The sequence below is a fragment of the Haemaphysalis longicornis genome, unplaced genomic scaffold, assembly GCF_048455015.1.
Source record: "Haemaphysalis longicornis isolate Haplotype H1 unplaced genomic scaffold, Haemaphysalis longicornis Haplotype H1 scaffold_3, whole genome shotgun sequence".
Lineage (NCBI taxonomy): Eukaryota > Metazoa > Arthropoda > Arachnida > Ixodida > Ixodidae > Haemaphysalis > Haemaphysalis longicornis.
Genome location: NW_027526335.1, coordinates 188,222,387 through 188,239,083, shown reverse-complemented (window position 1 = coordinate 188,239,083; position 16,697 = coordinate 188,222,387). Strand labels below are relative to the sequence as shown.

The following is a 16,697-nucleotide window of genomic DNA, read 5'->3' as shown; positions in this document are numbered from 1 at the left end:
GTACTTGTCGTTTAAAGTGCACTGGAGAGGAAAAGCCAGCAGCGTAGTTTGTAAACTAAGCACTCCATAGCCTCTAACCACAGGTGGGAAGGGAGCTAAACGTGCCCCAACAATGAAAACCACCTTTATTAGTCTGCAAAAATGTTAATTCTAGTCAGGGAAAGTAGAATTTGCTTTATGGGCACATGCAACAGTACTCCCACACGTGGAAATGCATTCATAAAGTCCCCCTCCAAGCAGGTATCCAAGCACCACATTGGCCAAAAAGCCAAATGTGGCTTTGTTGAAAAGCAAAACTGCCAAACAGCACACATCTAAGATGGAAACGTGGCGTTTGTTAATGCTTGTAGCACAGCAGCAGATTGGCCAAAAAGCCAAATGTAGCGTTTAAAGGCAAACCTGCCAAACGGCACTCTTCATCTAACAGTGACATTGCTTGTGCATTTGACGTGTTCTTGTGCTGATTTGTGTCACTCACCCTAGTCTTTTTTCCCCATGTGATTGATGAATTGTATTCATGTATTTGCATACACCCGCCTGCTGTTATGTTATCAGCGCTGCAGATATGAATAAAATAAATGAAAAAATAATTAAAACACGGTGCTGTTTGTAGATGCATTCCTCGAAGCAGGGTGGCGAAAAGCCACACGTGGCTTTGCCGGAAAGCAAAACTGTGCCAAACAGCACACATCCAAGATGAAAATGCAGCGTTAGTAGCCCCGCAAAAAATTGGCCAAAAAGCCGAACGAAGCCTTTTCTGGCAAAGCTGTGCCAAACGGCAACTTCATCCAAGTTAAAAACACGGTGGTGTTCGCAGATGCACCCTTCCAAGTGGGGTGGCCAAAAATCCATAGGCTGGAAAGCAAAACTGTGCCAAACAGCACACAGCGTGCAAATGCACCACTCCAAGCAAAAAGGCTAAACAACTAGTGGCCTTGTCCAGCAGAGCTGTGCCAAACAGCACGCTCGATTGAAACGCTCATTTCCTCTGTGGAGACAAACTAAGCACTCAGCTGCCACCGAGCAAATGCAATGCTTCCCACAGCCTCAAGGAAAAGCAGAGGGAACCTGTGAGTGTGGCAATGTACACGGTCATTTATTCATTGGCCCCCTCAGGCCGTGAGGATGCAGGCACCACCGACGCTCTTGACCTTCTCCTCGGCCTGCCGGCTGAACCACTTGGCCTTGACGATGACGGGCTGCTTGGGAAGCACACCCTTGCCCAGCAGCTTGTAGTAGCCCTGCGCAAGAGGAACGGGGAGTGGCACCATGAACCCCTGACCGAGGTCTCTCCTGGGCAGGCAAGGAATTAGTGCCCAGTCAATAAATGCCTCATTCAGTACGATGCTTTGGACCCACCCCCACATATCTGCAGCCCATTAGATTCTACTGCATGTCCTACTGTCCTGCACCAAGTTGGAACACAGACCCAGCTTCCCTGCCCGACTAGGCTCCACCATTTACACTTCAAAACACATGAATTTTTGGAGAAAGGTCAGTCTAAAGGGTTCGTACAGGCTGCAGAGACAAAAATTCAAGGGTTTTCAAGGACTTTCAAGGCCCTGTCAAGAGTTTTTCAAGGGCACAGAGTGCACCACATGTACGTTTTTTTGTGACAAAATTTCCAAAACGCCAGATATCATTTTATGGTACTAGAAATGCAAAACTGTTGCAAAAAGTCAGAACCCTAAATGCAGTTACGGGGTGATATCATTGAGTTCTCCCACTACTTTTTGCAGCCTTCCGATGGCCGGTCGACATCACTACGAATGTGAAGTCGGTTGACACTTCCACTTTTTCCCAATAGTGATGCGCTGAAGCAGTCAAGTCTGCAATGACTGCTTCCAGTTTTTTATTTTTCTTCATGCCGTCAATTTCTTCCTCGACAAGACGCCTTTTGGATGGTCGACAGTCCTTGAGTTTCTCCTTTCTTTGCGCTTCCACGAGTGCACTGTAGCAGTTCCTTGCGGCTTGCACAGATGTCAAGAGATCTTTCGTGATCGGGATGTTTAGGATTCCCCCAGCTTTTTCCGCTGCATCGCATACCATGTGTTGCGAGATGTAGGAGAACCCCTAGAGGTCTTCCAACTGCAACCTGACGATTAACGCTAAACCCCCATTCCACAGCGGCCGGTCCGTGGCCGAGGACAAGCAGCAGCTTCACCACATTCCAAAGCTCACGGTACGAAGGGCTCACACCTATAAAGCTCATAAAAAAAAAGCTCATCCAGCCTGGTCAAGCCCTTTTCTATGAGTCAAAGCTGATGCCCTTGCTCTTGCAATAGTTGAGTAGACTCTGCCAAAGCACCGTCTCTTTGGTGGTCATTAACTGTGCCCGCTGTAATGAGGGCATCCACTACTTTCCTCAGGCCCGCAAGACACTCATCGGTTTGCTGCACATGAACCGTGGATCCAGGCAGGACAGGCTTTGGACCAGCAACTTCAGGGGGCGCTTTGAGCTTGTTTGCTACCGCTATCAAAAACTGCTTACGCTCCATTTTGAACCGGAAAATATCCTTTGGGCTAGCTTCGCTGTCTTTCATCATCTGCTCACATGCACGGCCTACATCTACCTTTCCAAATGAAACCTGGTCGTTCACGCCTTCCATGTTGAGCTTCAGGAGGCCATTTATGCCGGCTGTAGACAAAATAGAGCACTTTTCGAACTTTGTCAACAGCTTTCTGACTACCATCTCCAAGTCCCTCGCCGAAAAGAAAACCATAGGCTTGTGTTTGGTACTCAGTCAAGAATGGTCGGAGGGCCAAGGCAACAGCAAGGGCAAAGTTCACTTTGCCACCACCAAAGGGTCCCGGAAAAATCTGCGCAAGTTCTCAAAGGATGTGCACCTTTGAAGAGTGCCGTTCTTGTTCTTTGCTGACTTTATGTACTTCTTGAAGTCACCCCAAAGTAGAGTCCTTCCAATCGCGCTGACGTTCTACAAACCAGAGATGCACAACAAACTTCAATGGAAATGCGCTCTGCCCAGTTACTGTTCGATAATCTTCCCTTCGTGCTGGAGAGCTGTCAAACAGTGCGCGCATACTTGAGAGCAGGACATCCAGGCACCACTAGCTGGAAACAGCTCCTGCCTTATGGCATTGTGAACTGTGTGGAGACTGCATGTGCCAAGATCAACAACCCGCACTTGTCAAGCAAGTCTGCTTGCAGTGACCTAACTAATTTTAGGTCTGTATTAGGCCAATCCATGGAAATGAACAATTATCTGAAGCGGTAAAGACTCCGGAGCCCTCAGCAGCTTTTCCTCAATGTTTACAACAGTTGCGTGCCCCATGCACATGGACGTAAGGTAACTTGTTCAGACCTTGTGACAGGAATTCCAGCACCTTACAAGCACATCCATTTGTTTCTGTTACAGAAACTTGTTCATGAATTCACTGAAAAGGACTACACAGTTTTCAATCTCTCGCAGCAGGAATGACTGAAAAAATGGACGAAGTCTGTAGCACATCACGTAGACACCCCTCCACACAAGAACGATTTCACCACCTTACTACCCGGAACCATGCGTTTGAAGCGGTCGCCCGCTTGCAATGACAATCTGCACGAATAATGGCAGGTAACTACTTTCAGCGTCCACAAGATTCCTGCATCCGTCACCATCTCATGTGCTTTACCAGCACCGTCTAAATCCGCTGCCTGTGACAAAACCGTGCCTGCGGACTCTCCACTGGAGCCAGTGCCTGGTTTGCTTGTCCTTGGGGCGAGATAGTGTAGCACCAATCTGGCTCCCGCTTCCTTCAACATGACGCAGTCCATTGCACTTTTCATGCAACTCTTGTCAGTGCACTTGCCCGTAGCTGCAACGTCGAATGTCTTTTCGCAGGGCTAACATTTGACTCTGTGGGAGTTCCGTGGTATCCGGTGGAACCTAGTCTTTGTAGCTGTCGTTACTAAGCCACGAACTTTGGAATTCATTTTTACCAGGCATTATTTCAGCACCTTTGAGACCATGCCAATTTCAACCGTGGAAAACATTCAACTTGAAGCAAGCAATCTTCGGTCATGCGTGCGTGTACTGGGCAACCACGCCAACAAAGCTGAATGGATTCAACAAAGAATATGGATTGTACTCGTGCCAATGTGGTTAGCAGCTCAGTGAATACCCGCTGTCTTTTTACTACCAGATCCTTTCTTGAAAAAAAAAAGACAAGTGAATAAAAAAATACCAACATGGGGGTGAAAAACGTGCTGCCAGTATGTGAAGAACGTGCTGCTGGTATAATTTTTTTTCAAACTCTAAAGGTAAATATTGCTTTCAAGACATCGTGAAGCAGTTTACTCCCCTCGCCACTCGCTCACATCAAAACTTGACGTTTTATGAGTCACTGGTAGTGTGGCTTATCATTGGTCCAAGTTGCAGAAAAGGAAAAAGAGCAAGAGAAAAATAAAAAACCGGTGCACGCGTAGGCCAAGGCCAAGGCCAAGTCCCCACGCAGAGCCAGCACTGGCCGGGATAGGAAGGGGGAGAATGCCACTGCGGAGTCGAGGGCCCGCAGGAGAAAAAGTGAAACACCTTCTTGGAATATCGCGCCTCCCAGGCACTTTCATTCGCCCAGTAGAACGAACAATACGAGTCAGAAAGAATAATGCGTGATGGTAACCAGCGAGCAGGCATGGTAAGCGCCAGCAGCTTTGGCGAAAGTCCACATCTCACGCCGGCTTTAAATTTTGATACCATCATTGCAACGATGAGGTGTATGCCAGATACAAGGTGAACCGTCAAAGAAGCTGCACCGCTATGAATCCTCTCTTGTACAGCTCAAGAAATTCAAGGGAACAAAAAAATTCTAGGCCTTTCAAGGGCCTTCAAGACACTTTTCAATTTCAACGTTTTTCAAGGTCCTCTGCGCGCCCTGAACTAGCCCCGTTTGGTGGTTAAGCTCTATGGCAGCAGGAGGCATATCAGGAGAACTGCCACTCACATGCTTGACGAGGTCGATGACGGGGGCCTTGCCATTGGCGTCCTTCTTGAGCCGCTGCCGCGTCTCCTCCGAGACCAGGGACCACAGCTTGTCCACATTCAGGCAGGGCTTCCAGTAGTGGTTCTTGCGCACGTGGTAGTTGCGCATGCCCACCTTTCCAAAGTAGCCCGGGTGGCTGCACAGAGCAAAAGATAGAGTGGGAAAAATTCCCTTCAGTCGGGCCCCTTCTTTTGGAAGGAATAACCAGCCTAAACAGCACTGCCAATAAAAGGCCGACTGCACTCAAAATTTTGACTTTTTGAAAAACACTTTTTGTACAGCCTGCTGAAAAAGAAAGCAAGATGCTAAATACAGCAGCTGAAATAAGCAAGTCGACACCACAAGTGGTCAGCAAAAATGGCGATTTTGTCAGCCATTGAAGTGACGTTGCAGCCATCAAGCGGGCAGCCGGATGGTCAGCAGCTCAGGAGCAAGCCTGCACGCAAGCTCTACGCGTGCACGGGGCAGCAAATGGGTGAAGCGTTTGCAGCAGAGCTTGACCTATTCTGCAGCTGCGTGGCTGACTAGAGGAAGAAGCCTCCGTTGGCTGGAGCATCACAGGCGCACCATGGCCGTTTACGCGAAACCGCCGGCAGGTGCAGCAACTCTTCTGACTGATTAACGAGGCGTTTCATGCAGATACCACTCGTGTCCCAGCTGATTTGGCGGTACTTACTACACATTAAAAATAGATTTGCTCGAGGTGAAATTTAAGCGCAGTCGGCCTTTAAAAGAACTTGAATGCTGAATGGTAAACTGACAGAAGCTGAATGGTAAACTGACATTTGCTGTTGTTTTGCAGTGGACCAGTCAAAAAAATGAAAACCACACTAAGCCAATACATTCCATGCACTGCTTTCAGTTCACATTCCAAACTGCTCCATGCTACCAGCCTATTCTCACAAGACCGGCCCACTGTTGGCAACAGCATCACACTGCTAGTGTGAACGGCAGCATGTGAATGCTGCGCTGTGCGTGCATGTGTCTACTATGCGCGTGAAGTGTGCACGAAATGCGTAGGCTAGAGGGTGCGCGATCGGCAAGATTTCCGAGCATTCAATGCACAGCATGGATGCAGCAATAACCCTGCAACTACTACACGTTGAAAAATCTGCAACCTGCTGAGAATCGCTCAATGGACGATGCAGACCCTCTACTACGCCACAGTTCGTGGCAACCACTTTCTTCAGGATGGCTTTCAACAATGAAGAAAACAGAGAGGGCACCCTCGATTGATTGATTGTGGGGTTTCACGCGCCGACGCAACGCAGGCGATGAGGCGCGCCGTAGTGGAGGGCTCCGGATTAATTTTGACCACCTGGGGATCTTTATCGTGCGCCGAAATCTCGTACACACGGGCGTTTTTGCTTTTCGCCTCCATCAGAAAAGCGGCCGCCGCGGCCGGGAATCGAACCCGCGACCTCGTGCTCAGCAGCGCAACGCCTTAGCCACTGAGCCACCGCGGCGGGTAGAGGGCACCCTCAGTTGGCCAACTGTTGACATTGTAGCCTCCACAGTGCTGCACACAGCTTCTGGAATGAACTGTACGAAGCAACGCGGAAAACTGGGCCTGTTGGTTCATGATTTAGGGATTAAAAACCAGCCTTCTTCTTGGATGGTTTTTAATCCCTAAATCAAGAATTATACGACGTCTTGTTTTTTTTTAATCCTTAATGTCGTAATTTTTTATTCCCTCAAGCCTTTTCTTCTTTGTAGCATCCAGTTTCACTAAACCGTAACAATGACGATGTCTATTGCAATAGGATCCCCTGAAGGACAGTTCACCCCACAACTAGCTGTTTTGGTTTCATGCATCATGAGCTTGAGGGACTTGTATGTGGTGGCATCAACTGACACGACCAGCACTGAAAGAGAACTTAGTTTTCTGTTACAGATGCGCTACCAATTTATTGATTGAACTCCCTTTCAAATCTTACAGGCACCCAAAACAACTGCACCCATTTAGAACCCTACAGAATATAGCATGCAATGCATGAATATTGTCACAAAACCATGAAAATAGCAGCAATTCTACAAGCCCAGCTACAGGGATGGCAAAACAGTCAATTTTCCCAACAGTTCAAACGAAGCATATACAGTTCTCAATTTCCGCAGACAAAATGCATGATTAGCTCCCGATTCTGTGAAACTTTTAGAGTATTTAACATTAATTAGCTCATCCGAAACTTGAATGCACTTGCAGCATTTAGAACCCACACCATTTTGACCTGTCCATAACGTTGGGATCAATAGGGCAGCTGATTTACATATTCTGACTAGCATCACTCCCATGCTATTCTAACAAAGACCCAAAGCCCATCTTACCTAAGTAGAGTTGCAACACAGTCACCAGACTAGTTTAGTCTCACAAATACTTTCATTCACAGTACGGTACATCTGTTATCATGCCCGCTCATCGCATATCTTTCCACACGAATGACCAAACAGTGCTAATCCTGCACCTGCCCAACTCCACTGTGTTGTCAATTGAACCTCGCACATTTTTTAGTTTTGCCATTCCATATTGCAAATGGCTGGAAAGAGCAAGGATTAAATTGTGTGGGCTTTTTGTTTCTGTTCCAGCCACAGCTCAAAGACAACACAAGCAATGCTAAGAGCCAAAAGTTGCCAACCAGTATTACTACCTGCCACTGGAGGCACCCCCAGCGGAGTCGTGTAACGGCGAAAAGAGCAAGTCTGAAAAGCGAGGCAGATGTAGTATCAACATTTCGAAAACTAATCAGCCCCTTTTGATACGAGGTCGTTCAGGAATCATGGCGCACCTCACTCCCGAGATCAGCTGAAATTTTCATAGACAAATATTCTGCCAATGCTGGCCTAGCCACAGAGAACTTGTGCAAGTAGTGCACCCCATCCCTGCCGCCTCGATGTGTGCTGCGCATCCCACCCCCACAACCGCCAATCTCCAGCACCCACTGTCTCAAGTCCACGTGATACAGAACCTTCCTCTAAATGCCTCCTGTTCCCACATCAACCCTTACACATTGGACCTCTCAGTGCCAACTACTCCGTAGAAAGCAGCGAGCATAGGCCTATCCCGCCTCTGAAAGAGCTACCAATCTCACTATGAGTACTCCAAATGATATACACGATGTCAGAGGCCCCAGGACGGCAGTGTGGGAGATTTAGTAAAAAGAAAACTTCCACCAAGTAGCGGGCCACACCCTGCTCATGCATTTAACCACAACCACATTGCAGAGGAATATTCGTGCTTGGCCTGGCTGGATATGTAATGTCCAGTTTCACATTTCTTCTGAAGTCTTCAAGACCACTTTAGTGTTAAGAACAGACTAACTCAAACATGCAGATCTTTTGGAGAATTTTTTGTACCAGCGTCTTACAAATCCCTTAAAAATTTATTGGTGGTGTTTGCAGGGCAACATAGATAGGCATTCAAAAATATCAAATTGAAAAATGCTGCAATTGTAGTCTTTTTATCAGACACTGAAACTATTTCTGTACACTCCAAGACTGCATTGTACAAACAAGCAGGGGTGAGACAGCTGAACCAGATTTGGGAGCAGCTTTCGGAACAGCGAAATTTCGATTTTGGAGCAGACGAACCTTGATTTGGAGCAGAAGAACAACATTTATTATGTCACCTTAGGAGCCTAAAAAAATCAAATTTTTGGCCACTCGAGGGGGGGGGGGGGGGGGGGGCTTTTTTAATCGGTTTTGAACGTATGTAACACTGGAACAGCCTTTCACTGAAGTTTTTTCTACCTGAGTATCACAAGGAACGAACTACACTACCTTTTTCAAACCATTTTTACATTCTTGGACTCTATGCATAGATAACGCGGAGTTCCGTTGAGAATATCCAATTGAAAAACAGCAATTTTAAGGAATTTTTATTATCCCGTGAATGCCGAAGTTGTTATTTTTGTAATCCGACTCGGTATTACGCACAACTGAGAGCCACGGCAAAAGTTGCGCAAAGCGAGGTGACAGTCGTCGCACCCCACCAGCCCTCCCATTTCGAGACCCAAGGTGGGCGTTCACTACGATCGTAATTAGAGTATTGGTATGTTTAGTTAACTCCCTTTTGGCATTAAATTTCAATTCAGATAGATGAACCATTATTACCAGTGTGCGATAATAGCCGGTCCCACTATCGGACACTGCTTGAACATTTGGCGGTGATGCAGCCTGCGCCGCCACTTCTGCAGTGTCCATCGTCCCACTCCCGCCGCTCGCAAGCTCACTGCCAATAGCAACAATAACTTGGCATTTTATAACGCCGCAATGAGTCCCAAATCACTTCAAGCACGCACCGCGCCTCACACTCAAGGCCGAAACACAGCGACATTGCGGGTACCCTGTTGTTTTTGATGAACCCCCAGCTTTCGAGTCGCGTAACTTCCCACAGTAGGTCAAACGACTAAATGTAAACCCGGCCACCCCCATAACCAAAACCACGGTAGAAATCGGCGAAGAGCACTCTGCCTGAACCACGAGAAACTGCTTCGCCCGGCGGCCATGTTTTCCAATCTTCACCGCACCAATATGGCGGCGCCCAGTAATGTCGTTCTGGAGATGCGGCGCACCCAAAATTGGTTTTAAAATCAACTTGCACAAGTAGTTTGTGAAAACTTTATATGGGAAAACTAAAAATTCCCACAATATAACATGTGCAACCCGACATTGTGACTTCAAATAAACCTTTACAAACAGCATCACCTTCAAGGTGGTGGAAAATTATGCCGTCAGTAAGCATTTTCCTCCACTGAAATTGACGGGAGCGTTAAAATCCTTGGCTCTTGTACTCTTTCGGAGCAGTTTGGCGCAATTTTTGCAATTTTCAAGCTTTTGGAGCAGCCTGGCGCAGGAAAACGAATTTGTATCAAAGCTGCGCAATGTGCGCAGCTGTCTCACCCCTGAACAAGTGTACAGGGACTGGAAAAGTTGCAAGGAAGGTGAGGGCTCGTCGCATCCCACCAGCCTGCCTCCCCTCCTACAATCCCCAAACCCCGAGGCACATGACAACCAATAAAGTGTCAATCTCAAGATGTCATGAAATTGCTAAGCATAGCAATTTCAGTAACACTGTTATGCTTAGACACCTCGCCTTTGACATTAAAGTTTCCTTCATAAACATTATTGCTTGCATGCAATAGTAACTACTCCCGCTACTTATGGCACCCATGCAGCCTGCGCCGCAACTTCCGGCTAGCCGTTCACCCCATTCCCACTGCTCGCCTGACTGTCAAACACGCCAATAACTCAGCATTTTTAGGATCGCTACGAGTACAAAATTTCGCTTCACGAACCCCAATTTAACACGCACACCCCGCATGTCCAACTCAAGGATGAACCACTGCGAAGATTCAGGCGCCGCAGTGTTTTCCATAGCTCTCGTCTTTCAAAGTGCGCAACTTGCCGTAGTCTGATGCACGTTTTCAAGCGCTACTGCTGCACCAACATCACTGTTCAGTCCTACAACGGTGAAACGACCAAAGAGGAACCCAGCTGCTTGCGTGAACTAAACCAAGGAAAAGATCGGCAAAGCCCTGAGAGCCTGAACAACGCCGCAGCCGCCTCGTGGCGACAGGGCAGCACAAATGGCTACTTACAGCCAATTACACTTTAGAAGCTATCAAGCTATCATTTATTTCCCGTTTCACTGTACTTTTTCTACCGTTTGTGTGTTTAAAAGTGAGCAAACATAAAAAGGGCAAATGAAAAGGGGTAGGCGAGGGCTACACTGATGTACCCATACCAAAAAGCGGCGCCTAGTAATGCAGTTCCGGAGATACAGCACTCAGAAAATTGCAGTTTTTCTCTCGTTAACTCGTGCAAATACTTTGGCAGCTCAGCTGACTTTACTATTCTTGTACAGCAATTTTCAATGATTTTCGACAGGGCATTTTTGGAAGCACACAGAAAAAATGTTCCTTTTATCCAAAAATAGTGTCGGCATTTTACCCCACTTAAACTGACGCGAGGGTCAAAATCCTTGCTTATCAGGCTGTTTGGAGCCATGCGGCACACTTTTCGCAATTTGCATGCATGTTTTCGGAGCAGCTAGGTGCAGGAAAACTGATCTGTATCAAAATGCACAATGCACAGCTGTCTCACCCCTGCACATTTAAATTTACAAATGGGCTACATAAAAGGGGACAAGGCAAAAGGAGCAGTGCACACTCCCAAAAAGAGTTTCTCAATAGCCTCAGACATCTCGTAAAAAAAAAAGTCGACCAGTATCAAATGCCCAAAAACTTTTAAAAACACAGAGACTGCAACGACGCATGCTTTTTTGCTGCATAAATTACACGCAGTAGCGCCATGGGTGCCGTGCAGTCATTTTTGTTTGCAACAGCCCAAAGAGGATTTGGAGCAATTATTGGAGCAGCAAAGTCTTCAGCTTAGAACAGGAAATTACAAATTTGGAGCATGGTTACGGCAGAAAGGTACTTTCCTTTATGGAGCACTGAATCCCCAATTTGGAGCAGTTTACTACAAAACTGAAATTTTACGTCAGTGCGTACACGCTTCCGCTTCAGTGGTCAAGGTCCCGCAAAAATGGCCACCGTTGTAGAAACTCGGGCATGTTGCGAACGCGTCATTTATTCCCCGATACAGTTCGCAAAACACAAATTTTGCACCTAGTCGGGCATTTTGGCGTGGCGTGGTGCAATTTAAATTTTATAGCTTTGGCGCAGCCTGGCTCAAAGATCAGGTCAGGATCAGGATGGCACAATGGGCACAGCTGTTGCACCCCCGGTACAGGTATGCACGAGATTTTTGAGTGGCATAGCAAATGTATCGGTATGCACAGGTCCAAATGTCTCACTTGCCAGTTTTCATGCAGTCAACTTTTGTCCTCCAAGTACAACCGTGCTTCCTTCAATAAGCCTCACATGCCGTTCCCACAACGGCAGATATTGCATCCATTGCTGAGAAAACCCCCAAGTGCCTCGACAAAGCACGTTTCACGCAGCAAGCAAAGGCCTCCACGAAATGCTTCACGAAATTGAAGGAGCACGTCGTCATGTAATGTCTAAAAATTACCGTGCTCCTCAACAAAAATCCGCAGACACAGGTAACCAGGCCATTGTTCACTGACAGACAAGCAGCCCTACCCATTTTATCGGGGTCAACGCACGTCTGTCGCGCCATGCGCAATATGAATGATCACCCAACATGACAGCGGCATCCACACTAGCAATGGTTCACTCACTTCACTCTCAGGGAAAGAATGTTTGGTGTCGGGGCGAATTCCAAACCACGCAACTTTGTCCTGTGTGTGCAGAGACCCCCGGGCTGCCTAACAGCAATGTAAAAATAAGCCTAGCTACACTGAAGAAGAAAACACAGCCTCGCACTTTCCCCTCGTCTGATACAACAGCTTTGCTGCTCACTCTCTGAGTCAACTGCATGAAATCCACTGGGAACAAGCATCTGCCAAACATTGGAGGAGCCCATAGGGTCTACAATGGAACCTATCCATACAATGCGTTCCTTGCAACGGTGCCGCACACCCCAAAGTGCAAGACAATAGGAACCGAAGAGAAAATTAGCATGATAAGAAGCACAAACTGATTCATCATAGAAAAGTTACATTTTACAACAGCCAAAGCAGCTCGTGGACAGTTATAGCCACCAAAAAGCAAATTCAATTTGAAGCGGTGACAAGCCTTCGGATTGAAAGGAGCACAGAAACTGAAACTTTCGCCATCTGCGGTGTACCTGCGCATAGACCACGCTGGCATGCAGCTTTGTCCAGCTTGGCCACCGGTCACGTGCCCTGTTATGTGAACACGTTTCAATCCGCCATTCATTTCGTAAATGCAGCTCGTGATAGTCGCACTTATTTCGTCCACTGGATTGACAGACTACAGGGTTTAACCCCGCACCGAAGCTACACCTGGGCTATTTGATGCGCCCCATGGTGGAGGGCTCTTCCGGGTTAATTTTGACCACCTGGGAATCTTCAGTGCACTGAAACCTCGACGCAGGCGTTTTCGCTGTTCTTCCACTGGCAGTGCCAGGCATGCGTTCACGGCTATTAGAGGTTTAACGTACAGAGCTACTTGGTTTAATGACAGTACCTCCACTGAAATGCTATGAACCAGAACATGAAACAGTGTCGATCCACAATAACCATTGTCAAGTGCTTCGGCGCAAACCCCGTAGCGCCTGGTTCGCACTGCGCTGACTGGGCGAGCTAAGCCATCCCCATGTTCGCAGTCAAGTTGAGCCTAGCTGACCGAGTTCAAGACTCGCATGTAGCTGCTTGAGAAATGTCAGTCAACATGTTGAGATCGACCGACACCTGAATACAGCGTCAATGTCCCCACCAACTGCCACCGCAGTCGCAAACAGGTAGATGCAGACACGGCCGGCTTATTTGTGATGGGGTTTTTAAAGGAATCCCCAGACTGCGCCAACCGAACCATACCGAACACTGCTGCGTGGAATGCAACTTTTTTTTTTTCCTGCAAAATATGCAGGTTTGACAAAACTTCCTCTGGCCACTTTGCACGTCAGCAAACCACTTAGTGCTCATGCCTCTTGAGATCAGCACTGCTCAACAACTTAGCTGAATAACCTGGCTTTCATTTCTTGTCACATGGTTCTTCCAATGCTTGGCCTTCAAATCGCTGCACCTGACGCTTCCAAGAGCCCTTCACAGCTCTGATGAGCTCTCCACTCGGGCACTGCTGTTGCAGTGCAGCCAAATCTTTGTGATCGACCCTTAGTTACGCTATAGACGCAAAGTTTGGCTTGTTTCTTGAACAATTCTAGCCAAGCCTGCTGCTGGCTATCTTGCGCAGGAACATAGTCCCTCATGGCCACTGTATGCCGTGCAGCAAATCTGAACGGTCAGTTAGACAAAGCACCCAATCGTGGAGCAAAACGCCGCCCCACCGAATTTCGATTGTTTTTCTTTGTTTTCCAAACGTAGTGAAAACATATGCAGCATATATGCGCTATGACCCGGAAGACTGCAGTTTGTGCTGCACACAAATTTCACACTAGACGTGTAGGAGAAACAAGTTTCTCACGGTCAGGGCGGCCATTGGGCACCAGGTCACCCACAAAAGTCGCCACCCGGGCTTATGCACTGCAAGCATAACCTGTCGAGCCCGAGGCATGCAACTCCGGAATAATGGCGAGTTTTTGCCATATTTGGGTGCATCCTTTCGAAGAGTCTTGAACGGGAGCCACGCTCCCCAAAAATGCCACCACCGCGGCCACAACTGAGGGTGCCAAAGCGCGCAGCCTCCCAAGCACGCACATCGTAATTTCCTAATCTCCCCATCCGCAGGCATGGCCAAAGGCGTCAGCAGCCCTACACGGCCATTTACGGTCGGTAAGTCAATTCCGTGGTCAAATGCATAACAAGCACACGTCACGGCCAAACAGGAAATAGAAAAACTTCCGGAAACGCTCAGGCGACATCCCATGAAAAATGGCAGCATGACATTCAGTTTTGCTTCCGTTCCAGGTAGAAACAGCTATTACCCTGCGACTGCTTTAGTGCAGACATGGAGAAATTGTCCAAATAAGTACGCTCTTAACAAACACGGAGCAGGATGGACCGTTCTGGGGCAATCCAACCAATGCCAAAAAGAAAAGAGCAAATTTAATTTGAAGCGGTGACAAGCCTTAGGACTGAAATGGAGCACAGAAACTGAACCGCTCACTATCTGCGGTGAAACTCCTCATAGACCATGCTGGCATGCAGATTGGTCCAGCTTGGCCACCAGTCACATGCTCTGTTGAACTTTTGGATCGCCTGTACAGTGTGAACCCGTTTCAGAAAAACTGCATTCCACCATCCATTTCGCAATGCAGCTCGTGACAGTCAAAGCTATTTCATCCACTGGGTTCACCGACTATCGAATTTAATACCCCTGCTACACCAGCGTCCCAATGTCATTTGAACCAAATGTCAAATGATCCAAATGTGAAGTTGTGCTGCTCCACTGGGTTTTGAAATGCCATTCTGCTCATGACATTCCACACAAATGAGCACCCGGAGAAACATTTGGGCTCTCAAATGCCATTTGTAGCACTCACACACAGCATTCCAAGTCAGCATACATTGCTGGCGTACTTAAAACAAAATATTCTTAATTGCGCGACTTTGTTTACTTCTTGTTCATTTAAATCGGGATATCAAGATGCAACAATTCCATACTCTCAGCCCCAGTGCGAGCAAGCGACAAATGAGTGTGGCCAGGCAGCACAAAAAACCTCGATTGCGATTCAAAATTAAGCAAAAACAGTGTCAAAGTTTACGTTATGGATAATGCCAAAGACTGTCGCTAAATCTGATTGTTTCATTATTGTATAAAACAGAACTCAACAGTAGCGGCGCCATGCAGCATGGGGAGCAATTGTGAAAGCTTTCAAATGCCATCGAAAATTTAGTGGAGCAACGCGGATTCTGAATGGCATTCGAAGCACCCCATTTGAGTCAAATGAGTTTCAATGACATTCGGACCCTAGTGTAGCCGGGGTACGCTTTGAAGCTACACCCGAGCTATTTGGGGTGCGCCACAGTGGAGAACTCTTCGGATGAATCTTGGCCACCTGGGGATATTTATTGTGCACCGAAACCTCGACACAGGCGTTTTCGCTGTCCTTCGAATGCAAGTGCCAGGCGTGAGTTGACGGCTATTAAAGAGCTAGCTGGTTTAATTACTACCACCGTTGAAATGCCACGAACCAGAGCAAGAAACAGCGAGGACCCCCACTAACCAACGCCGTGTGCTTCGGCGCGAACCCTGTAGCGCCTGGTCCGCACTGCCCCGATCGGGCGAGCTAAGCCATCCGCATGTTCGCAGTCAAGTCGACACTACTTGACCGGGTTCAAGAGTAGCATGTAGCTGCTTGAGAAATGGCAGCCAACACGTTGAGATCGGCCGACACCTGAATACAGCGTCGTTAATGTCCCCACCAACTGCCACCGCAGTCGCAAACGGATAGATGCAGACACGGCCGGCTTATTTGTGATGGGGGTTTCAAAGGCGTCACCGGGCAACACCGAACACTGCTGCGAGGTATGTGACGCTTCAAATTTAACGAAGAACCAGGCCACTCACTATTTGTCGAAGTTTATCCTGTGGTGATGCTGGCCACCGGCGTTACCACGGCCTCCAGGATGCTTGCGGTGCTTTCCTGTTTGCATGGACACGAATAGAACATTGAGTACCCTTTCGAAAACCAGTCCACATGCTCGTCAAACGAATGTGCTGCCATGCCAATGCTAAGTGTGCATCGGGAACTTACCGACACGGCCATGGCCGTGGCTCACGTGTCCCCTTAACTTCCTGGTCTTCTTTTTGTTGGTAGACTACAAAAAAAGAAAGAACCCATCAGCACGTCACAATTAAGGTATCGTCTCAAAATTTTTCGCACAAACGCGACAGCAAGCACGGACCCGTAGCGAACTTTCGCCGGCCGTTTCGAGCAACAATTTTGAGAAAATATGGGTAGACAGTAGGTAATTGGGGTTCTGTGGACATTCCGGCGAACAAATAATTACACTTCATCTAAGTTATTTCTAAAATATTAGCTGATTATTCGGATTTCGTGAAACAAGGGACAAGGCGCAATACCTACCATTTTGCCTGTGCGGTGCGAAAAGAGGAAATGCGGTCGATATCAGCGCCGGATATGGCGAGCGGCGGCGGCCAAAGTTGACCAAGCTAAATAATACAAATAATCAACACAAGTGTAAT

General features: G+C 47.6%; 1 protein-coding gene across 1 annotated transcript; it reads right to left on the bottom strand.

Moving 5' to 3' along the window:
- Nucleotides 1–1,071: 1,071 nt before the first annotated feature.
- LOC144175892 (large ribosomal subunit protein uL15-like) lies at nt 1,072–16,669 on the bottom strand. Its single transcript, XM_077704956.1, has 5 exons — nt 16,579–16,669; nt 16,246–16,309; nt 16,059–16,134; nt 4,945–5,119; nt 1,072–1,241 (listed from the first exon to the last, which is right to left on the bottom strand). Exons 1-5 carry the CDS (start codon nt 16,579–16,581, stop codon nt 1,113–1,115), a joined length of 447 nt encoding a protein of 148 aa, XP_077561082.1. The 5' UTR covers nt 16,582–16,669; the 3' UTR covers nt 1,072–1,112.
- Nucleotides 16,670–16,697: the final 28 nt, after the last annotated feature.